This window comes from Ruditapes philippinarum, unplaced genomic scaffold (genome assembly GCF_026571515.1).
Source record: "Ruditapes philippinarum isolate M1 unplaced genomic scaffold, ASM2657151v2 ctg5181_1_1_1_1, whole genome shotgun sequence".
Taxonomy (NCBI): Eukaryota; Metazoa; Mollusca; class Bivalvia; order Venerida; family Veneridae; genus Ruditapes; species Ruditapes philippinarum.
In genome coordinates this window covers 42,640-60,132 of record NW_026861782.1, presented here as the reverse complement: position 1 = coordinate 60,132, position 17,493 = coordinate 42,640, and the positions used below count along the sequence as shown (strand labels likewise).

The 17,493-nt window shown below is 32.2% G+C and overlaps 2 protein-coding genes across 2 annotated transcripts; both read right to left on the bottom strand.

Moving 5' to 3' along the window:
• Window positions 1-146: 146 nt before the first annotated feature.
• LOC132716800 (uncharacterized) lies at window positions 147-1,120 on the bottom strand. The gene is made up of 2 exons (XM_060700133.1): window positions 671-1,120; window positions 147-441 (listed from the first exon to the last, which is right to left on the bottom strand). The coding sequence occupies exons 1-2, from the start codon at window positions 868-870 to the stop codon at window positions 147-149; spliced, it is 495 nt and encodes a 164-aa protein (XP_060556116.1). The 5' UTR covers window positions 871-1,120.
• Window positions 1,121-8,019: 6,899 nt separating this feature from the next.
• On the bottom strand, window positions 8,020-9,461 carry LOC132716798 (uncharacterized). Its single transcript, XM_060700132.1, has 3 exons — window positions 8,924-9,461; window positions 8,600-8,725; window positions 8,020-8,054 (listed from the first exon to the last, which is right to left on the bottom strand). Exons 1-3 carry the CDS (start codon window positions 9,327-9,329, stop codon window positions 8,020-8,022), a joined length of 567 nt encoding a protein of 188 aa, XP_060556115.1. The 5' UTR covers window positions 9,330-9,461.
• Window positions 9,462-17,493: the final 8,032 nt, after the last annotated feature.

The following is a 17,493-nucleotide window of genomic DNA, read 5'->3' as shown; positions in this document are numbered from 1 at the left end:
ATTCATCTAACCAGGCTTGATCAAACTTTGTGCGGTCTTAGTAATATTAGTAGAACAACAAATCTGGTGAAAAGTCGAGGAGGTTAGAATGCCTTTTCTTAAAACATGCCCAGTTTGTTATTTTACATTGACCTCTGGTTATTTCTTCAATTTTCTGAACATTGCTCAGGAGTGTAAGGTAAATGATAATACAAAAATATGGTAGCACATGAGCAAGTATCAGTAATACATGTATGTGAAGAAACAAATGATGCTAACTTTTGCATTGGTGTTATTACTGTTAGAGCAGGCTGAGCAATTAAGGCAGCTGTTGTTTTAAAAACAGATTTTACTAGGCATGCATTTGGACACAATGTCTGTAACTGCTTCAAAAACACATCTGGATCTGGTTTAGGAACATCCTCAGCCAAAGGACAATAGTTTGGTCTTGTTGTCTGGCAGCTGAAAATAGAAATGTTTATTTTGCGAATGATAATAATACTATTTACTAGTATTTAGAAAACCAGTATATTAATGAATTACAAGATGAAAAAATGAAATGAATAAATGTGATGACATTCATACAAAATAAATCATATAAATACATTAAAGAAATGTCTTAATGAAAGACTAATAATGAATTCAAGTAAACTATCATCTATTTAGAGGTTGTTCATTTAATAGGTTTTACCTTGATGAAGATAATACAGATGTATCTAGGTCAGCAGCAGGAATAGGCTGGGATAATTTGTCTGCTTCACAGGCTCTCCTTTTCCATGTGCAGGGTTTAGATGTACAGGTGGTCTTTGATTCATCATTCAAGAAGTCATTGACCTCAAACAGTGTGGCTACTACATGTCTACAGCTGCCATCTATCCTGTAAACATACATTAGTGAACTTGAATTTGTCAATGGAGTTTACAAAACCTAAAAACATTGGTGTGGGACTGAGTCAGCACATGCAGATCCTTTTATTAAAGACACTGATTATACTAGACAAATGATTTAATATGAAAATGATTATTCTTGCACATGGCATTAAGACTAGGAATAACAATACTACTAGTAGTAGGTATTGATATATAACAATACTGTACACAAATGAATATCACTTAATACTCACCCTCCTTTACATGTACAGTATGCTCGGTACGTTACGATACCGAAATCAACTTGATTTCGGTAAAGTTACCGAAATCAACTTTTCATTACCGAAATCAACTTATAAAATCACAATTAAGCGTTTTATTATTTTTTTTTCATTATAATATATTACAATAGGTTAATTTGGACTTACATGCAAAAAATCAGTTTAAAATAATGGATAATTATGAAATTAGGATCATATAACTAAATATCAAGATTATTCCCCGATTTCTCACGAACCGAAATATATGTTACAATACCGAAATCGACTTGTAAATTAAGTCACAATTAAGCGTTTTATTATATTTTTTTCATTGTAATCTATTACAATAGGTTTAGTTTGACTTTCATGCAAAAAATCAGTTTGAACTAATTAATAATTATGAAATTAGAAACAAATATATAAATATCAAGATTATTTCCCTGATTGTCACGAACCGAAATATATGTTACCATACCGAAATCGGCTTGTAAAAGTTAAAACAAACATTTTCATAGATCTTGTTTAATTAATTAATATAAAATCATTCAAACTGAACCATAAGCAAAGGAAAATAATATTTTATTATAAAAAATGATGATGTTATAGACGGATATGTATATTATAATATATCATGATTACTTCCCCTGTTAATAATGTGTTGCATTACCGAAATCAAATCAGATTCATTTCAAAGATGAGAATAACCCCTGAATGATTTGCATGAATTTCAGAATTAAGTCTATGAGAAAAGTTAGTTGAGTGAGTTTTAAACTTTGAATTCATATCGCTTAGTTTCAATGTTTAAATTTTCCCTTTAGTCAGATAACATAGCAGCGTACGTAGCATCTCTTTGATGTTTCTTAATGATTTCGAAATACAAGATTAAACAAAACTTTGTTTGAAGTTATCCGCCTAATTTGGATCAACATTAAAAAAGTTGATTGAAAAATTATCACAGTGTTTAATTTAAATCCAATGATTATGGTTTGATTAAAAGAAAAAGACGAAGCGGTTGCCATTAATCATGTAATCATAACACCTTTACTGTAAAGAGCAAACATACACGTGCATGGACAATGGAGGTGCTAGTTGACATTACATACTCGTTAACCGCAATCCTTTAATGTACATCGGCGCATGGAAACTTTAAAGTATCCAAACAACATAATTAGACATAATTATTCTAACTTGTTACATTGCCATCATGTATATATAGCCATCGTATTTTGTCTTTAAGTATTATATCTTGAATATTATTATTCTGGTGTTATAATTTAGCATTTGCAAATTTGTTTGTTTGTGCACTTCAATACGGATTATATTTGAAATATATTTGAAATATATTGATAAAGTATATTGGATTTATATTGGATTATTATATATGAAATAAGTGTTAGTTAATAATTTCATTATCTGAATTTATAAGTGAAACCTAACTGGTTACGGAAATATTAGAAAAATAAAAAAAAGAATAATGGGTATACAATACCCGTGCTCAATTTGTGCTAAGGATTGTGTAAGTGACACCATATGGTGTAGCTCGTGCAAGCATTGGGTACATCGTACCTGTTGTGACTTAACAAAAGTAGATTTTCACTCATGGTCTGTGCAGTGCTTGAAATTTGCGTGCACAAAGTGTGCATTCAGCAATGGACACTACAACTACAGTGCAGCTTTGGCTCGGTAAGTCATTTTTATTTCATATGTGTTTTACATGAAATTAAAGCTGCTTGTCTCCATTAAGACAAAAAGTTCATTACAGTTTAATATTATATGACCTATAGCAACCAGCCATATGTAATATATATCAATTTTATTTTTTTTTTTTAGTTATATAGTATAAAATCAGATATAGTAAGCTGGTAAAAATATGAAATTATATTAAATAAAATGTCAAACGATCTGTTTTTATTAACATGTATGGATGGTCGCTATACGTTTCCGTAGAAAAATTACGTAATATGAGACAAGGTGCTTTGATAATATTATTACCAATATCAGTTATTAGTTGTTCCAAAAATGTATGCAATTTTTTGATGTCCCTAATACTTTATAATGTATTAATAAATACATATTCTACTTATTGACAAAGCGTTTTTTATATTGATCGATTTATAATCATTTTAAATTTCATATCTGTAAACAGCATTAATTTATGGAATGACTGATATACATTTATATGATGGAAAAATTGAACATTTTATACTGACAAATTTAATGTACGATATGACATGTTGTGTATTACTGTATTAACGTAAGGTGTGAAGTAATTAAGGCAGGAGGTACAGTTGACATACAATGTATGTGAAAGATTATAGTGAAAACCATCGGTTTATTTCGTAATAAACATTTAAATAAATGACTAGAATATAAAAATATTATAATAAATTTCCAATTTTACTGCTTGATACATTATACAGTTTATGGAAAATATTTAGAGCAGTCAAATGATATATCTGTATTCAAATTTATAATAGAAAATCGTAAACGTCCGGATATTTTTTCTTCAGAAAATTGTTATGCACGACACTCACGTGCTTGTGCTAATGTCTTGTAATAATTTGTTACTTTACATACATAATTTGTTTACATTACACAGTATTATATTTTCCATCATAGTCCGATCATAGCTTTTTAAAAATACGATTTTGTTGTGATTTTGTTGTGCACGACAATCACGTGCTTGTGCTTGTGCTAATGTCTTGTAATGAATTGTTGTACATTATAGCCTAATGACTGTGTTATTTTTGTTTATGCGAACTTTATTATCACATTGAAAGGAGTTATGTACGGAAGAGAATACTGACATAGTTTTTAATGTGTTTTTAAAAGTTAAAAGTTATATATATAGTTCATATTGATCTTGAAATTCTGTTCTCTGAAATTTCCAAATATCGAAGAAACAATGCATATGTGTGATTTATGGTGTATAATAACAGATAAAACTCTGCAAGATCTATTTTAGATATCATATAACTTGTCAATTTTCTAAAGATATATATAATGGGGTCTGAATACTCTTCAGTAGTTATGGCAAAATGAAAAATTATTCAGATCTTCAAGATATGTTCTGTTCCTTATAAATATCGACTATAGGCCCGAATAACATTTATGTGTTGTTTCCTCCAACATCTTACCGTAATTAATTCTCTATGAATGCTTTACACGCGTCATTGGTCTTTTATAATCAAATGTATAAGTTGACACTTTATTGATCCGTATATTGAGATATTGAAACTATAGCACGTGTATAAGCATGAGCGCACGTTTAGTATTTATTTATTTATTTAAAACAATTCTGCGATGGCAAATGATTATGTACAAGCATATTATTAATTCATTAATTTTTTCATTCATTCGTTCGTTCATTCATTCATTCATTCATTCATTCATTCATTCATTCATTCATTCATTCATTCATTCATTTATTCATTTATTTATTTATTTATATAATTCAGTTCTACGCGCGCATATAATAATGTACAATAAGTTATGGTACTGACAAGAAAATAAACAAAGCATATTATTAATTCATTAATTTTTTCATTCATTCGTTCGTTCTTTCAATCATTCATTCATTCATTAATTCATTTATTTATTTATTTATTTATTTATTTATTTATTTATTTATTTATTTATTTATTTATTTATTTATCTAATTCAGTTCTACGCGCGCAAATAATAATGCACAATAAGTTATGGTACTGACAAGAAAATGAACAGTAGGTAATTTTAATTTTGCAGATTAAAGCATGCATTGGATTCAAAATCAATGAAGTTACTTAGTTCACAAGCCAAGTCTGAACAGAAGTTGCTGGATACTTACCATGCCAACTTACCTCAACAGAGGCCATTGAATGCTGATACAGCCTTCGCTTTTGAAGAAAGTCATGTTGATAACAATTCCATATCTGTTCTCAAACTTTTCTGCCCTGCACTATGCGAAACATTAGTACCTTTAAGAACTGTTGGAGATGGTAATTGTCTTTACAGGGCCGTGTCATTGGCCTGTTTCTCACACGAAGGACATCATGTGTTGTTACGATTATTAGTAGCTATTGAAATTGCATTGAACAGAACATTCTACAACAAGGATAAAACGAAACACAAAACAGGGTTCGACATTAACGGGATCCCGGGATTCCGAGGATCCCAAAAAGTCTGGAGGAATCTCTGTGATTCCTAGCTGGGGATTCCGTTGGGATCCCTAAAAAATTGCTGTGTAAATTTTTGAAATTTTCTGAATTAATATCATTGAATCACAAATATCCAAGAAAAGTGTTAATAAAGACTGGCACAACTGCAATGTTCAAGAAAGAAAAGAAAAATCCCGTCGGTAAAATCTACGCTCTTAAATCATGTACGCTAGATTTCCTTTGTAGTGATGGCTATCAACTCATTTGCGATATATAATGAAAACTATTTTGGCTAAAGAAACATTCTTGAATAATTTTATATCATGCATTGACTTCATAATATTAAGTTGTGAAAATTCAAGAAAGAAATATAATTATCGTATAATTATTACACGAGCGGTGTGTACTTCAAATATGTGCAGATCGGCGTTACGATAATTATATTTCTTTCTTGAATTTTCACAACTTAATATTATGAAGTCAATGCATGATATAAAATTATTCAAGAATGTTTCTTTAGCCAAAATAGTTTTCATTATATATCGCAAATAAGTGATCATAATTAAACATTTCTTTTTAAATGACATGAAAGTAAATATTTTCCAAAAGTTATCCATACCAGAATTTACTGGAATATGGAGCTTAATCATTACCTGTAAGTTTTTAAAGATCTACAGATGATAATCATATGTTGGCTCTATTTCAGTGAACCCTAGGCTATCTGGGAAAATGTTTCCCCAGTTCCTACTTAACTTCAAAAGTTCAAACCCTAAGTCCCATTGCCCAGTCACTTGCATTATACCTTCATTTACAGAAACTGGTTCACAATTATCAAACCCAGGGAGAAAACAGGTTTTATTTTCAAATCGAACTCTTGTTCAGTGGGTGAGCTTAATGTTATTCTGTTTACGTACATGTAAAAAATGTATTTATGTTTTAATTTATCTTAGCAGTCCAATTATATATATACTAGTAAAGTAAACACTTTGAAACACTTTAAAAAACTTTTAAACAGCAATATTTCCAAAGGGCTCATATGGCCAGTTATGTGTTGACATGCCGTAAAAATCCAAGCAAACAAAAAAAAACAAAGGGCTCATAAACTACATTTTCTGCATCTGAAACAAGGCAGTATATCATGTATGTGGTCTTTAAAAAAAGAATTTGAAGTCGGATTGCTGCACTCCCTTGTTATTCTTCGCCTTCATATTTTACTATTTTGATCTGAGGAATCCCTGACATTTAGGAGGAATCCCTGAATTAAATCTCAGAGATTCCTATGGGATCCCTTGTTAAAACAGTAAGTGTCGAACCCTGCAAAATGTTGAAAAATGTATTTGTTATTTGTTCAGATGTCAATAAGTTGTTATGTGACGCATTGACTTTAGGTGCGTACTCAGAGATGGCTCACATGGTTGCACTCAGTTCTGTATTGGGAGTCCCTATACGTTCATTTTACCCTCCACTTCGCAACCCTGAGTTTTCGAATGCCTTTACGGGGGTTGTGACTGGGAGATCAGTAAATGAGTCTTATTCGGACACAGAACTGCCTGAAATCATGTGGACATCAACTGGGCCGCACAGTGCAACACACTTTAAAGTTAACCACTTTGTACCACTTGTTTCAAAATTGATGATGGTAAACCAGTCTGTTGAAATTGATCTTGATGACGGTGATGATGACATAAACATTGATGCATTTAGAAATGAAGTTGATGATGTTGATATATGTGAAGATGATAATGTAACAAGCTGTGTTGATGATGATTGTGATGTAGATGTTGTTGATAATGATGATGATTGTGATGTAGATATTGTTGATAATGATGTTGTTGTTGGTGGTGATGATGATGATGATGATGATGTGGGTGATGATGATGATGAAGTTGGTGATGATGATGATATTGATGATGATGTTGTGGTTGGTGGTGATGATATTGATGATGATGTCAAATGACATCATTTGTTGAAACCGCCCAGTCCCTGGTAGAAGGTCAATTATCGGAATTGAGAGCGGCACTCATTGGCACTGGTGAGTTCCGACTGGCTGATAGCCACTCTCAATTTCAAACGTCAAAATCACAGTGGCTTTCGATGACCCCATCCCAGCGCCAAAATCTCTTTAAGAGATTTAGGCAATTTAAGGTCAACTGCTCCAAACTGGTCAAATCCTCTGATGGGAAATCTACAGTGGTAGCACCACGCACCAATGGTAAAAAGCCCGGCGCCAGAAAGCGCAAGGTCAATATCAAAACCACAAGCCTGCCAAAGAAAGCCAAAATCTAGGAATACTTTACTTGCAGCAACTCCCAGAAAAAAAACAAAAAAAGATAATAATAATAAAAAATAAACCACAATTATATATTTTTATAAAAGACTGACAGGGAAACTTTTAGCTATTTAATTATAACAGGAAAGTAACATAAGAATTACAAAATCCATCTTCTAGTGGTAGAATGTATGTAAAAAGTATTATTGTTATGAAAACGATGAAAACGTACATTATTATGTAAAAGATGCATATGAAAAAAAAGATGTATATAAAAAAAATTAGAAAAAAAACAAAACAAATAAAAAAATAGATATTAAATTTTACAAAAATGAAAAGAAAATTAATTAATTGATTACAGAAGAACTTAGAAAAAAAAAAAAAAAAAAAAAAAAGAAAAAAAAAAAGAAAAAAAAAAGAAAAGAAAAAAAAGATGGGCCATGAAGAGAGCGCCTCCCCGTGGTGTGGCCTGGATGCACTGAACAGATATCACACGCGATATCTATTCATTTGCAACTGAACGCTCTCATCAGTAGGTTTTCTTTAATTTCAAAAACATAATACCTTAAATAATAAATATATATGTATTATACATGTATTTTATATAAATCATTTAAACTTCACAGCTGATTTCGGTAATGCTAAACTGTTGAGAACAAAGGGAAGTAACTTAATAATTACATTTTTGTTAATAACATCATTAAAATAAAATATTTCCAATAGATTTTTTAACTGAAAGTCTATTTTACTAATTTCCATCAAATAATGAAGAAATATTAGCAATATTTTAACTAGTTTGTGTTTTACGAGTTGATTTCGGTAATGAAAAGTTGATTTCGGTAATGCTAAACTGTTGAGAACAAAGGGAAGTAACTCAATAATTACATTTTTGTTAATAACATCATTAAAATAAAATATTTTCAATAGATTTTTTAACTGAAAGTCTATTTCATTATTTTTCATCAAATAATGAAGAAATAATAGCAATATTTTAACTAGTTTGGTTTTTACGAGTTGATTTCGGTAATGAAAAGTTGATTTCGGTAACTTTACCGAAATCAAGTTGATTTCGGTATCGTAACGTACCCCAGAATGCTGAATGAATGCACCCTTCTGATGTAATAACAAGCCAACACTGGTAGTATTTGCGTTTAGTGAGAGGGTCCTTGTCCTTCACTCTGGGTCTGACTTGTCCTTTTAGGGCTACATAGTCTGAAATTTAAAGAGGGGTAATATTTAATGAGCATAGCAATCACAGGCTATTTTTAAAAGAATCCAGTAGCATGCAAAAGTACATAAAATCATTTCAAATATTGACACATGTATGTGCACTTTACATAAAATATAATCATTCCAGGACTCAATACTACTCAATGGAACTTTAAATAGTTTAAAGATGATAAATATTACCTGGAGAATCATACGATGCTGAGGTCAGATCAATGACATATCCGTCCCTGAACATCGTGTACCCCTCAAGCTTGTGGTAATCTCGTAGCGTACTGTGAGTGAATTCGTCGTACCCCAGTAGATAGTTGTAGATATCAAATATAGACACACGAGGAATTTTGGAAAGGTCATAAGTGCCTGCTATTAGTTGTGGATTAACTAATGTATTTCCATGCACACATAGTTTGGCATCCAGCACCTCACTTCTGTCCTCCACCAGCCCGTCCGGGTCAACCTCAATGTTCAGCTCTGCTGCATATCTGCACAGGTCGACCAATTCGGCTTTTCTAGTGTTAGCATATGTAACGCCTCGCTGTCTTAAGTACTTTTGGAGGTCTGTTACGGAGTTTGACTTAAATTTATCCATAGAGCTACAGTTTATTAACACTTGAATCAACCGCGCCGTCAAAAGTTTAGCAATATGGCTGCGGTTTGTTTGTACCGGGTCACGTGATTTGATATTGGGAAAAACCCATAATGACGTAGTTCCGGAGTAACTCTATTGCGTTCAGTAGATCTAAATATAACTCGATCATGCGTGATTTGGTAAGCAGTACCACCCTTTGAAGACGGAATACTACTACAGACACCATTCTCTATTATATAAAACTAATACAGACAAAAAAAAACAATTATGAAAGAAACAAACTTTTGCGTCTTGAAAAACAATTGAAACGGAACAATTTCGTTTATAATTTATTACGGTTTAAACCGATAAATCAAGTAAAAATAGAAATCCCATTTATATAAACAAACTGGGATTACCGAAATAACTAAAATAGCTTATATTTCCGTAATATTACTTCGTCTGGTTCCGCAGTATGACGGAATCGCCCGAATTGTCACGATTGCAATCGGAACTACATCGGCTATTATCATTAATCCGAAGAGTGACGGAAAAGGCCGAAAAGTTGCGATTGGCACGATTGCAGCTGGCTTCCTGTTCAATCATGCACTAACAATTGGAAACAGGAAACCACCTTACCGGAACAAGTTATTCAAAACAAATGGCTTGCAGCCCACGGCTGATAAAACAGTCATCTGCAGGAAAGATTCTTTTACATAAAGTACATAAAATTCTAACTTTTTTCTTAATACATTTACTTGTTAATGTTTCATATCTGGCATGTATTAAGGGAAATATAAAATCAAGCCCTGGGCAAAATAGTGTCTTATGAGCTGAAAAATAAAACTTTTCTTACTTCTGGTAATTACAATATATAGTAACAAAATTGCCTACCATGAGTGTCACTTGACGGATTATGAGTTTAAGGGCCTGGGCCAAAAACTCATAATCATAATCGACCCGCTGAATACAAGTAATTGCAGAAAATGAAACAATAACGTCACATACATGTATTACGTGACGTTGAACAGCTAGTTGTAAAATAGAAAGTAGATTTTAAGGACGAGTCGCTGGATTTTATGATGAGAACTTAAGCGTAGTTTGTAGAAATACAGATTTATTGAAATTTGAACGACAAAATACGACCAATTTATTCCGAGAAAATGAAAATAAAATTTCCCCCTTGAATCTAGTGTAGGCCCTACTTTGTATACACATAAGGGGAGCAAGTCTATAGAAGTTACTGTACAGTGCAGTATAAATTTACAGAAACTTGAATTTCAACGAAAGAAATATCAAAGTATGTTTTTTTGTTTGTTTTTTGAAAATGCAACTATTAGATCTGTCAAGTGTATTCAAAGATGGATCAGACGGTGATAATCGGCTCTTAAATGAATAATGTCCTAGGGCTGTTGGCCATTATTCATTTTTTTTGCGCCGATTAAGACCTTCCCTACTATGTCGTCCATTAATTCTTAATAAAACGCATCAAATTTTGATATCTTCAGATGAATTGTAGAGGTCTTAAATTCATGTATTGCGCTATTTAAATATTTTTTGAATATCAATAATTGAATAAAAGAGCCCTCGAAATTTTAAGAAACGAATATTTTTTTCTTCTGTAGAAACGGCAAACATGAGTTTTACAATATTTAAATAATTGTGTTTAATCACGTTAGATGTGTATCATTTAAATAAAGTAGCGGTGAATTCGAGCATGAAATAATAATTATTGTCATAGAATTAGCAAAATGTAAACAAAGTTGCAAAATATTAAATCCTTATAACACCGTACAATAGATTTTGTATAGGCTATAAACATTGTCTGAATATGTTTAATGCTGAATAAAATTTTCGTATTCGTATTTAACACTAATAAGTGCTTAAAAGCAAAAGAAGTAAAAAGATGGTTAAAATTAAGGCAATTTGCCCCCTTTTTGGAAACGACATGTATAATGACAACAAATATTGAAAGGTTTGAAAAATACAAATAATGGACCTGTGTGACTAATCTATTCCAAATTTTGCGCACTTTAAATATACATGTATTAGGAAACCTTAAATATCTGAATTTATATACCTTTTCAAATATTTGAATGGCGCTCCATACATATCGACGGTGACTTCTATTATATTTCAATGTCATTTAAATCATGCGTAAAAAACTTAAACAATTAAAGTATTTTAAAACTTGAATACACATCTAAATCTGTTTGGCTTTATCTGTTTGTGCCAAATATTCAGTCAGATAGATAATACGGGTATTACAAGTTGTCAATCACGTGACTTAATGTCAGCAAAAAGACAAAATCTTTTTGAATATGCGTAGATGTAATTGAACAAGGAATTAATGGATAAATGAAAGGTTAGTTTGTTTAAAAGGTTTACTTTCGTTTCTACATGCACAGACGCTTGTGGTTTGGAGCTCAAAACGCCTTTAAAATCCAAATAAAATGCATATTTGTCAATCCCAGGACATGTACTGATCATATATATCAAAAAATCTTAATATATGCCGTTTTGAAAAAAAATCATATTTCAACAACTATAATAATACACAAGATAAAAATGTTCGCCGGAAAAAATCCGCACCCCTACCGTCATAATCACCATGTATTTTAATCCATTTCCAATATTTTCACATAATCCTTTGGTCTATCGACACAGAAGATATAATTCTTCACGATGATGGTCAATTTTAAACTTCAACGGTAATATAAACAACGCAACAGCCGAAATAAACATCAATATTATCGCTGTTTTTTTCCAACGACAAAATCTTTCGATAAATTCAATGGACCAGACGGCTATGAACGAAGCTATCCGATTATGTGACCCCAGCTTTTTGCCGTGTGCAAAAATGCGCAGCGCTTTTAAGTTTGGGAACCACATAATCGGATAGCTTCGTTCATAGCCGTCTGGTCCATTGAATTTATCGAAAGATTTGTCGTTGGAAAAAAAACGGCGATAATATTGATGTTTATTTCGGCTGTGGCGTTGTTTATATTACCGTTGAAGTTTAAAATTGACCATCATCGTGAAGAATTATATTTCTGTGTCGAATAGACCAAAGGATTATGTGAAAAATATTGGAAATGGATTAAAATACATGGTGATTATGACGGTAGGGGTGCGGATTTTTTCCGGCGAACATTTTTATCTTGTGTATTATTATAGTTGTTGAAATATGATTTTTTTTCAAAACGGCATATATTAAGATTTTTTGATATATATGATCAGTACATGTCCTGGGATTGACAAATATGCATTTTATTTGGATTTTAAAGGCGTTTTGAGCTCCAAACCACAAGCGTCTGTGTCTACATGTTGCTGTCTTTTGTTAGATAAATTAAAGAATGTATAATAACTTTTGCTGTTTATAATCCACCAATGATAAAACAAATCTTGATATATTATATAGATTTACCACAACTACACGGGCGAAGTTAGTTCCGGCTTCCAAATCTTTAGGAGTCTCTTTTAAACATTTTGTATGGAACAGAATTAGCACATTTATTCCATCTTGCTTGATGATATTGGGACTTACATTATGCTTGCTTCCATACTTCTTTATGACAATGGGAACCTACGTTTTGCCAAATACAATCTTGCATTATGATTACTTTATGCACTATTATGTAATTGCAACTTGATGTGTTCCTTTCTGAACTATCAAACTAACATATTTTGATATGCTATATGTTTATTTTCATCTTTTATTTAGGACAGCGTATTATGTTCGGTGTTTAAAAGAACCTTCTTTGCTTATATATGTAAAATGGCAAGGTACCTTTAATTTGTTATAAATCTGCCACTTACATTGTCGACACTATTTGACAATTAATAATTGATTTTGATCAATACTTTGCGAATTCGATGTGTCTTAGCATTCATATGCTTCAATATATTCACTGATTACAACTATAATGCAATACATGATCACTACGCATCGACAACGAAGATGACAACGATAGCGATATTATAGTCGCATGTTACAGTACGCACTAAGCAGTTGACAGTAAGCATAATTGCGACTGCGAGTTTTGCAATATTTTGTTTTCATATTATGACAGCAGGTGTCGCTTTGTCGGTACATCCCGTTATTTTCCGGATGGTCCCGCTATTTTTTGCACGTGGAGTAAACAAAGTTATGTCCCCTTTATATAAGGGCGTATACAAAAGTTAGTTGGGGGCTGACATGTAAGTGAAAGATTTTAAGAAAAACATTAGAAAACGATGCGACAGGGGAAAAGTGCGTGTTTTTGAAGGTTCAGCATGTAATATATGTCTCTTATAACTCATCCTACAAGTGGCAAAACACCTCAAAACACGTCTTACACATTGTTTATACAACCTTTTGAGTGTTGTTGTATGTTTGTTTTAGTGACAAGTATATTATCAAGAATATTATATCTCAAATGAGATGTCCAGTTAAAATATACTATTGTATAATTTGAAACTAGAAGCGACAACAAGAGTACGTCTTAAATATTCCAAGATTTAAAATACAGCAGGTGATGTTTACATGTAGCATGCTATGGAGGCGGAGCTTATCAGTAACTAAAGTCTGTTTAAAATATATAATATATCAATATAGAACATCTCCCTTCTTTTATTTTTAAATCATTAATTTTATTAATAATAATGCATGCTTAAGAAATAATATTCATAGCTAATTTCAATAATATGAACTTGAAGCTGTTTATTAATTTTCTCTACGTGACATAGTGTAGTTCTTTTTTTTTTCAGATAGTCACGGTATATATTACTGTGATTACAAAATACTGTAAACTCATTGTTATTATCTAACCATTCATTATTATCATACTTCGGATTGCCACGCCCTTGTTCTTAGCACGCGAGTTCATCGGCGGGTCACTTTGTTCCTGAGATGAGTTATTTCCTCGAGAGGTAATTGAGGGTTACTAGATTTTTTTATCATGATATAAGACTTGCGCAAATGAAAATGATTCAATATCGGTTGTGTCTTCTGGACTTTTGCGTAATACTGACCGATTTTCTCCGATATATGCTGCGGTCAGCAAGTTGTATGTGATAGGACGGGTCACTATGTACTTTTACTATTTTCCCCGCGTTTCCAAGTTTTTTCCTATTTTATGCGTACTGATTGATTCAAGGACAAAGGTGGCAAATATTTTGCATTTTGTCGTAATTGACCTTTTGTTTGTCTTGCGATTTTTTCATTAGACTGCGCACTTTTGAGTTATTTACTAAAATGGGTACCAGTGCTTTATTTGTAACTGGCACAACGGATTTAGTTCTCCGGCCGATTAACAGTTGACTCGGAAAATATCCGCATTCAAGAGGTGTATTACGATATTCTAGTAATGCAATGTAAATGTTTGTGTTCGTATCTTTAGCCTTTTGCAATTAGTTTTTTTGGCGATACCTACGCCTTTTTCCGCAAGACCGTTCGACTGGGGTATCCGGGGGATGAAGTTCTGTGCTCGAAACCCACTCTTAAGCGAATTATTTGAATTCGGAGCTTGAAAATTGAGTACCATTGTCTGAGACAAAGACTTCAGGTATTGACAGTCTCGACATGTGTTTTCTGAAGTTTCAGAATGACTGTTTTTTTGATGTTGTGTTTTTGTAAATGGTCTATTTCAAAAAATCTTGAAATACTAATCTATAGTCAATAGATACTCTTTACCTTGAAAATGGAACAGGTCTGCTGCTATTTTTTGGTAAGGTCTGTCGGGGAATTCTGTAGTCATAAGCGGTTCTTTTGTGTTTGCGTCGCGGTATGTAAGACATATGCTACATTTGCTAACATATTCTTTAATTTGCTTGGACATGCCTGGCCAGAATATTGAATCTTTAGCACGTTCAAGTGTTTTCGTAATTCCCATGTGACCTGTATGAACTTTCTGTACAAGTTCATTTCCCAAGATTTTCGGTATAACAATCGTATGACCTCGAAATATCAGGTCATTTTCTATGCTTATCAGTAACTAAAGTCTGTTTCAATAAACATATCAATATAGAACAAGTGTGTGCCGAAGTCGTATGTACAATAGTGAAATTGAATTTAAAGATTGATTCAAAGTTGATATTTGAAAATATTGATTGTTGCTTCACAGTCTGTTTGTAACATAAAATAAATATCATTTGGCTTCACATAAATATTTTGTTTTAAATCCTATATACACTATAAGTGGGCACTATGAATATAGTGTTATTAAAATAATAAGGCATTTTTTAAAGAAAGGCACAACTTTACTTGACCCGTAATAAGGAATGCAGATTCCCATACATTGTGTGTATGTGTTTTTATAAGACATATTCAGTAAGAATCTTATATATTTCAATAAATTTCTGTAATAAAAATATATTAGTGAAAGATGTGCATAGTATATCTTTAAGCACAAATGGATATGAATGTGGTGGTGTGTGAGGGGTGTCTGTGACACAGTAAATTGGTTGGTGACTTATAGACCCATTGGGCCGTGTACTATAGTCATACACATATATGCTCATTATTTGTAATTGGCTAAATATGCACATGCCACAATAATAAACAACTTTCCTTATTAAATATTGTACTGCGTAACACACCTATTCGCCACTATAAGTGACTCTGAGATATTTGGAAATTTAATAGGCCAATAAAAATTGTCTTTTTAATGTTCAAGTAATTAGATAAAGACCTTAAATTTGCAGCACCTAGGCAGGTGCGTAACAACTGGATGACAGCATTTTATGTTTTGATAAGGGAGTACTATGACCAATTTTGCATGAAACTGACACGTATATACTCCATCCCAGCTCATGAACGTATCTTTTGGCTGAGCTGGGGGCTGGATGCAGCCCTTAAGCCAGGGCCTGAATCCACCACTGTATAACTGCCCCATTCAATATTATTATAACTGTTCACGAATATATTTTCTATCAGACTGCATACATATATAAAATTATATTGCATAACCTTTTTCTACTTATATTTATATTCTTTCCTGGGCAATTTATATATTTAGTGCTTGGTACGTATTTATATATACGCAAAATTGTCACTGTTTGTGTACGGAAAATACCGATGATAGGCGAAATGTGGAAAAATTCCGTTGATCACGATAACAGAGTTCTCGCCCCTTAACAGTTCACACTCGTTAGACATTGTTTAAATTGTTTAGATATATTTTAAGATGACCAAACATAATCCACAAAGCATCAGACACCGAGCTTTATTCAGCATAAACACTGAATAATTGAAATAAGCGAAAGCTAACAGTAATCACGCCATGCCAGCGGTAAATCATATAAGTCACACTTTAACAAAATCCACCGTGTAATTTAAGGTGTACAAACGGAAGTAGGGAAGTAGAATAGTCGATTTTAAATCACTTCTACATGAAATTAATACAAAAAAAAAAGAACTGAACCGTATATAGTTTGTAAAGAGCATGAAGAAAGGTGTTATATGGCTTGTGCCAGTTTAATAGTTGTCACTCAATGATAGAATTAGTCACTACAAAAGTTTAAATGGAATGATGAAAAATAAAGTTAAGATATCATAAAGCAAGATTGAATCAAGCATAATGCAAGTTCCAATGTCATCAAGCAAGATGGAATCAAGCATAATGCAAGTTTAAATATCATAAAGCAAGATGGAATCAAGCATAATTAATTAATTTAAAGTTCCAATGTCATAAAGCAAGATGGAATCAAGCATAATGCAAGTTCCAATGTCATCAAGCAAAATAGAATAAATGCATTAATTCTGTTCCATCATCTGATGGGAACATTCACAGTATATAACATGTATGACGAGATGACTTCAGCTAGACTAATTGGAATTTTTTTATTTATTTAATTTTTTTTTTTTTTTGGGGGGGGGGGGGGGAGAGAGGAGGGAGTCGTTGATTAAAAGGTTTTTACATAAATCGGAGATCTCGCAATGAATTACAAAGAATATTTAAGCAATATGTTATGGCAACAATTTTGTCACTAAAATATTTTATGGATTAAGTGTATATATGATTTTACAACACATACACATTGTAATTGCATAAAATTAAAACCTAAATAACTAAGCATTTCTAATAGCTAAGCATATTGATATTTCGATTCATTTGTTTTTAGCTCACCTCACGACGAAGTGGTCAAGGTGAGGTATAGTGATGGGGCTATGTCCGGCGTCCGTCTACGTGCGTCGTTCGTCGTC

Excerpts from the sequence above, each read along its gene's own strand:
- LOC132716800 (XM_060700133.1), bottom strand. The coding sequence starts at position 870 with ATGTATGTTTACAGGATAGATGGCAGCTGTAGACATGTAGTAGCCACA. Across the intron at positions 442-670 it reads TCTGTATTATCTTCATCAAG|CTGCCAGACAACAAGACCAA; the intron begins GTAAAACCTATT and ends TTCTATTTTCAG.
- LOC132716798 (XM_060700132.1), bottom strand. The coding sequence starts at position 9,329 with ATGGATAAATTTAAGTCAAACTCCGTAACAGACCTCCAAAAGTACTTA. Across the intron at positions 8,726-8,923 it reads AGCATCGTATGATTCTCCAG|ACTATGTAGCCCTAAAAGGA; the intron begins GTAATATTTATC and ends TTTAAATTTCAG. Across the intron at positions 8,055-8,599 it reads CATTCATTCAGCATTCTGGG|AAAACCTACTGATGAGAGCG; the intron begins GTACGTTACGAT and ends TTGAAATTAAAG.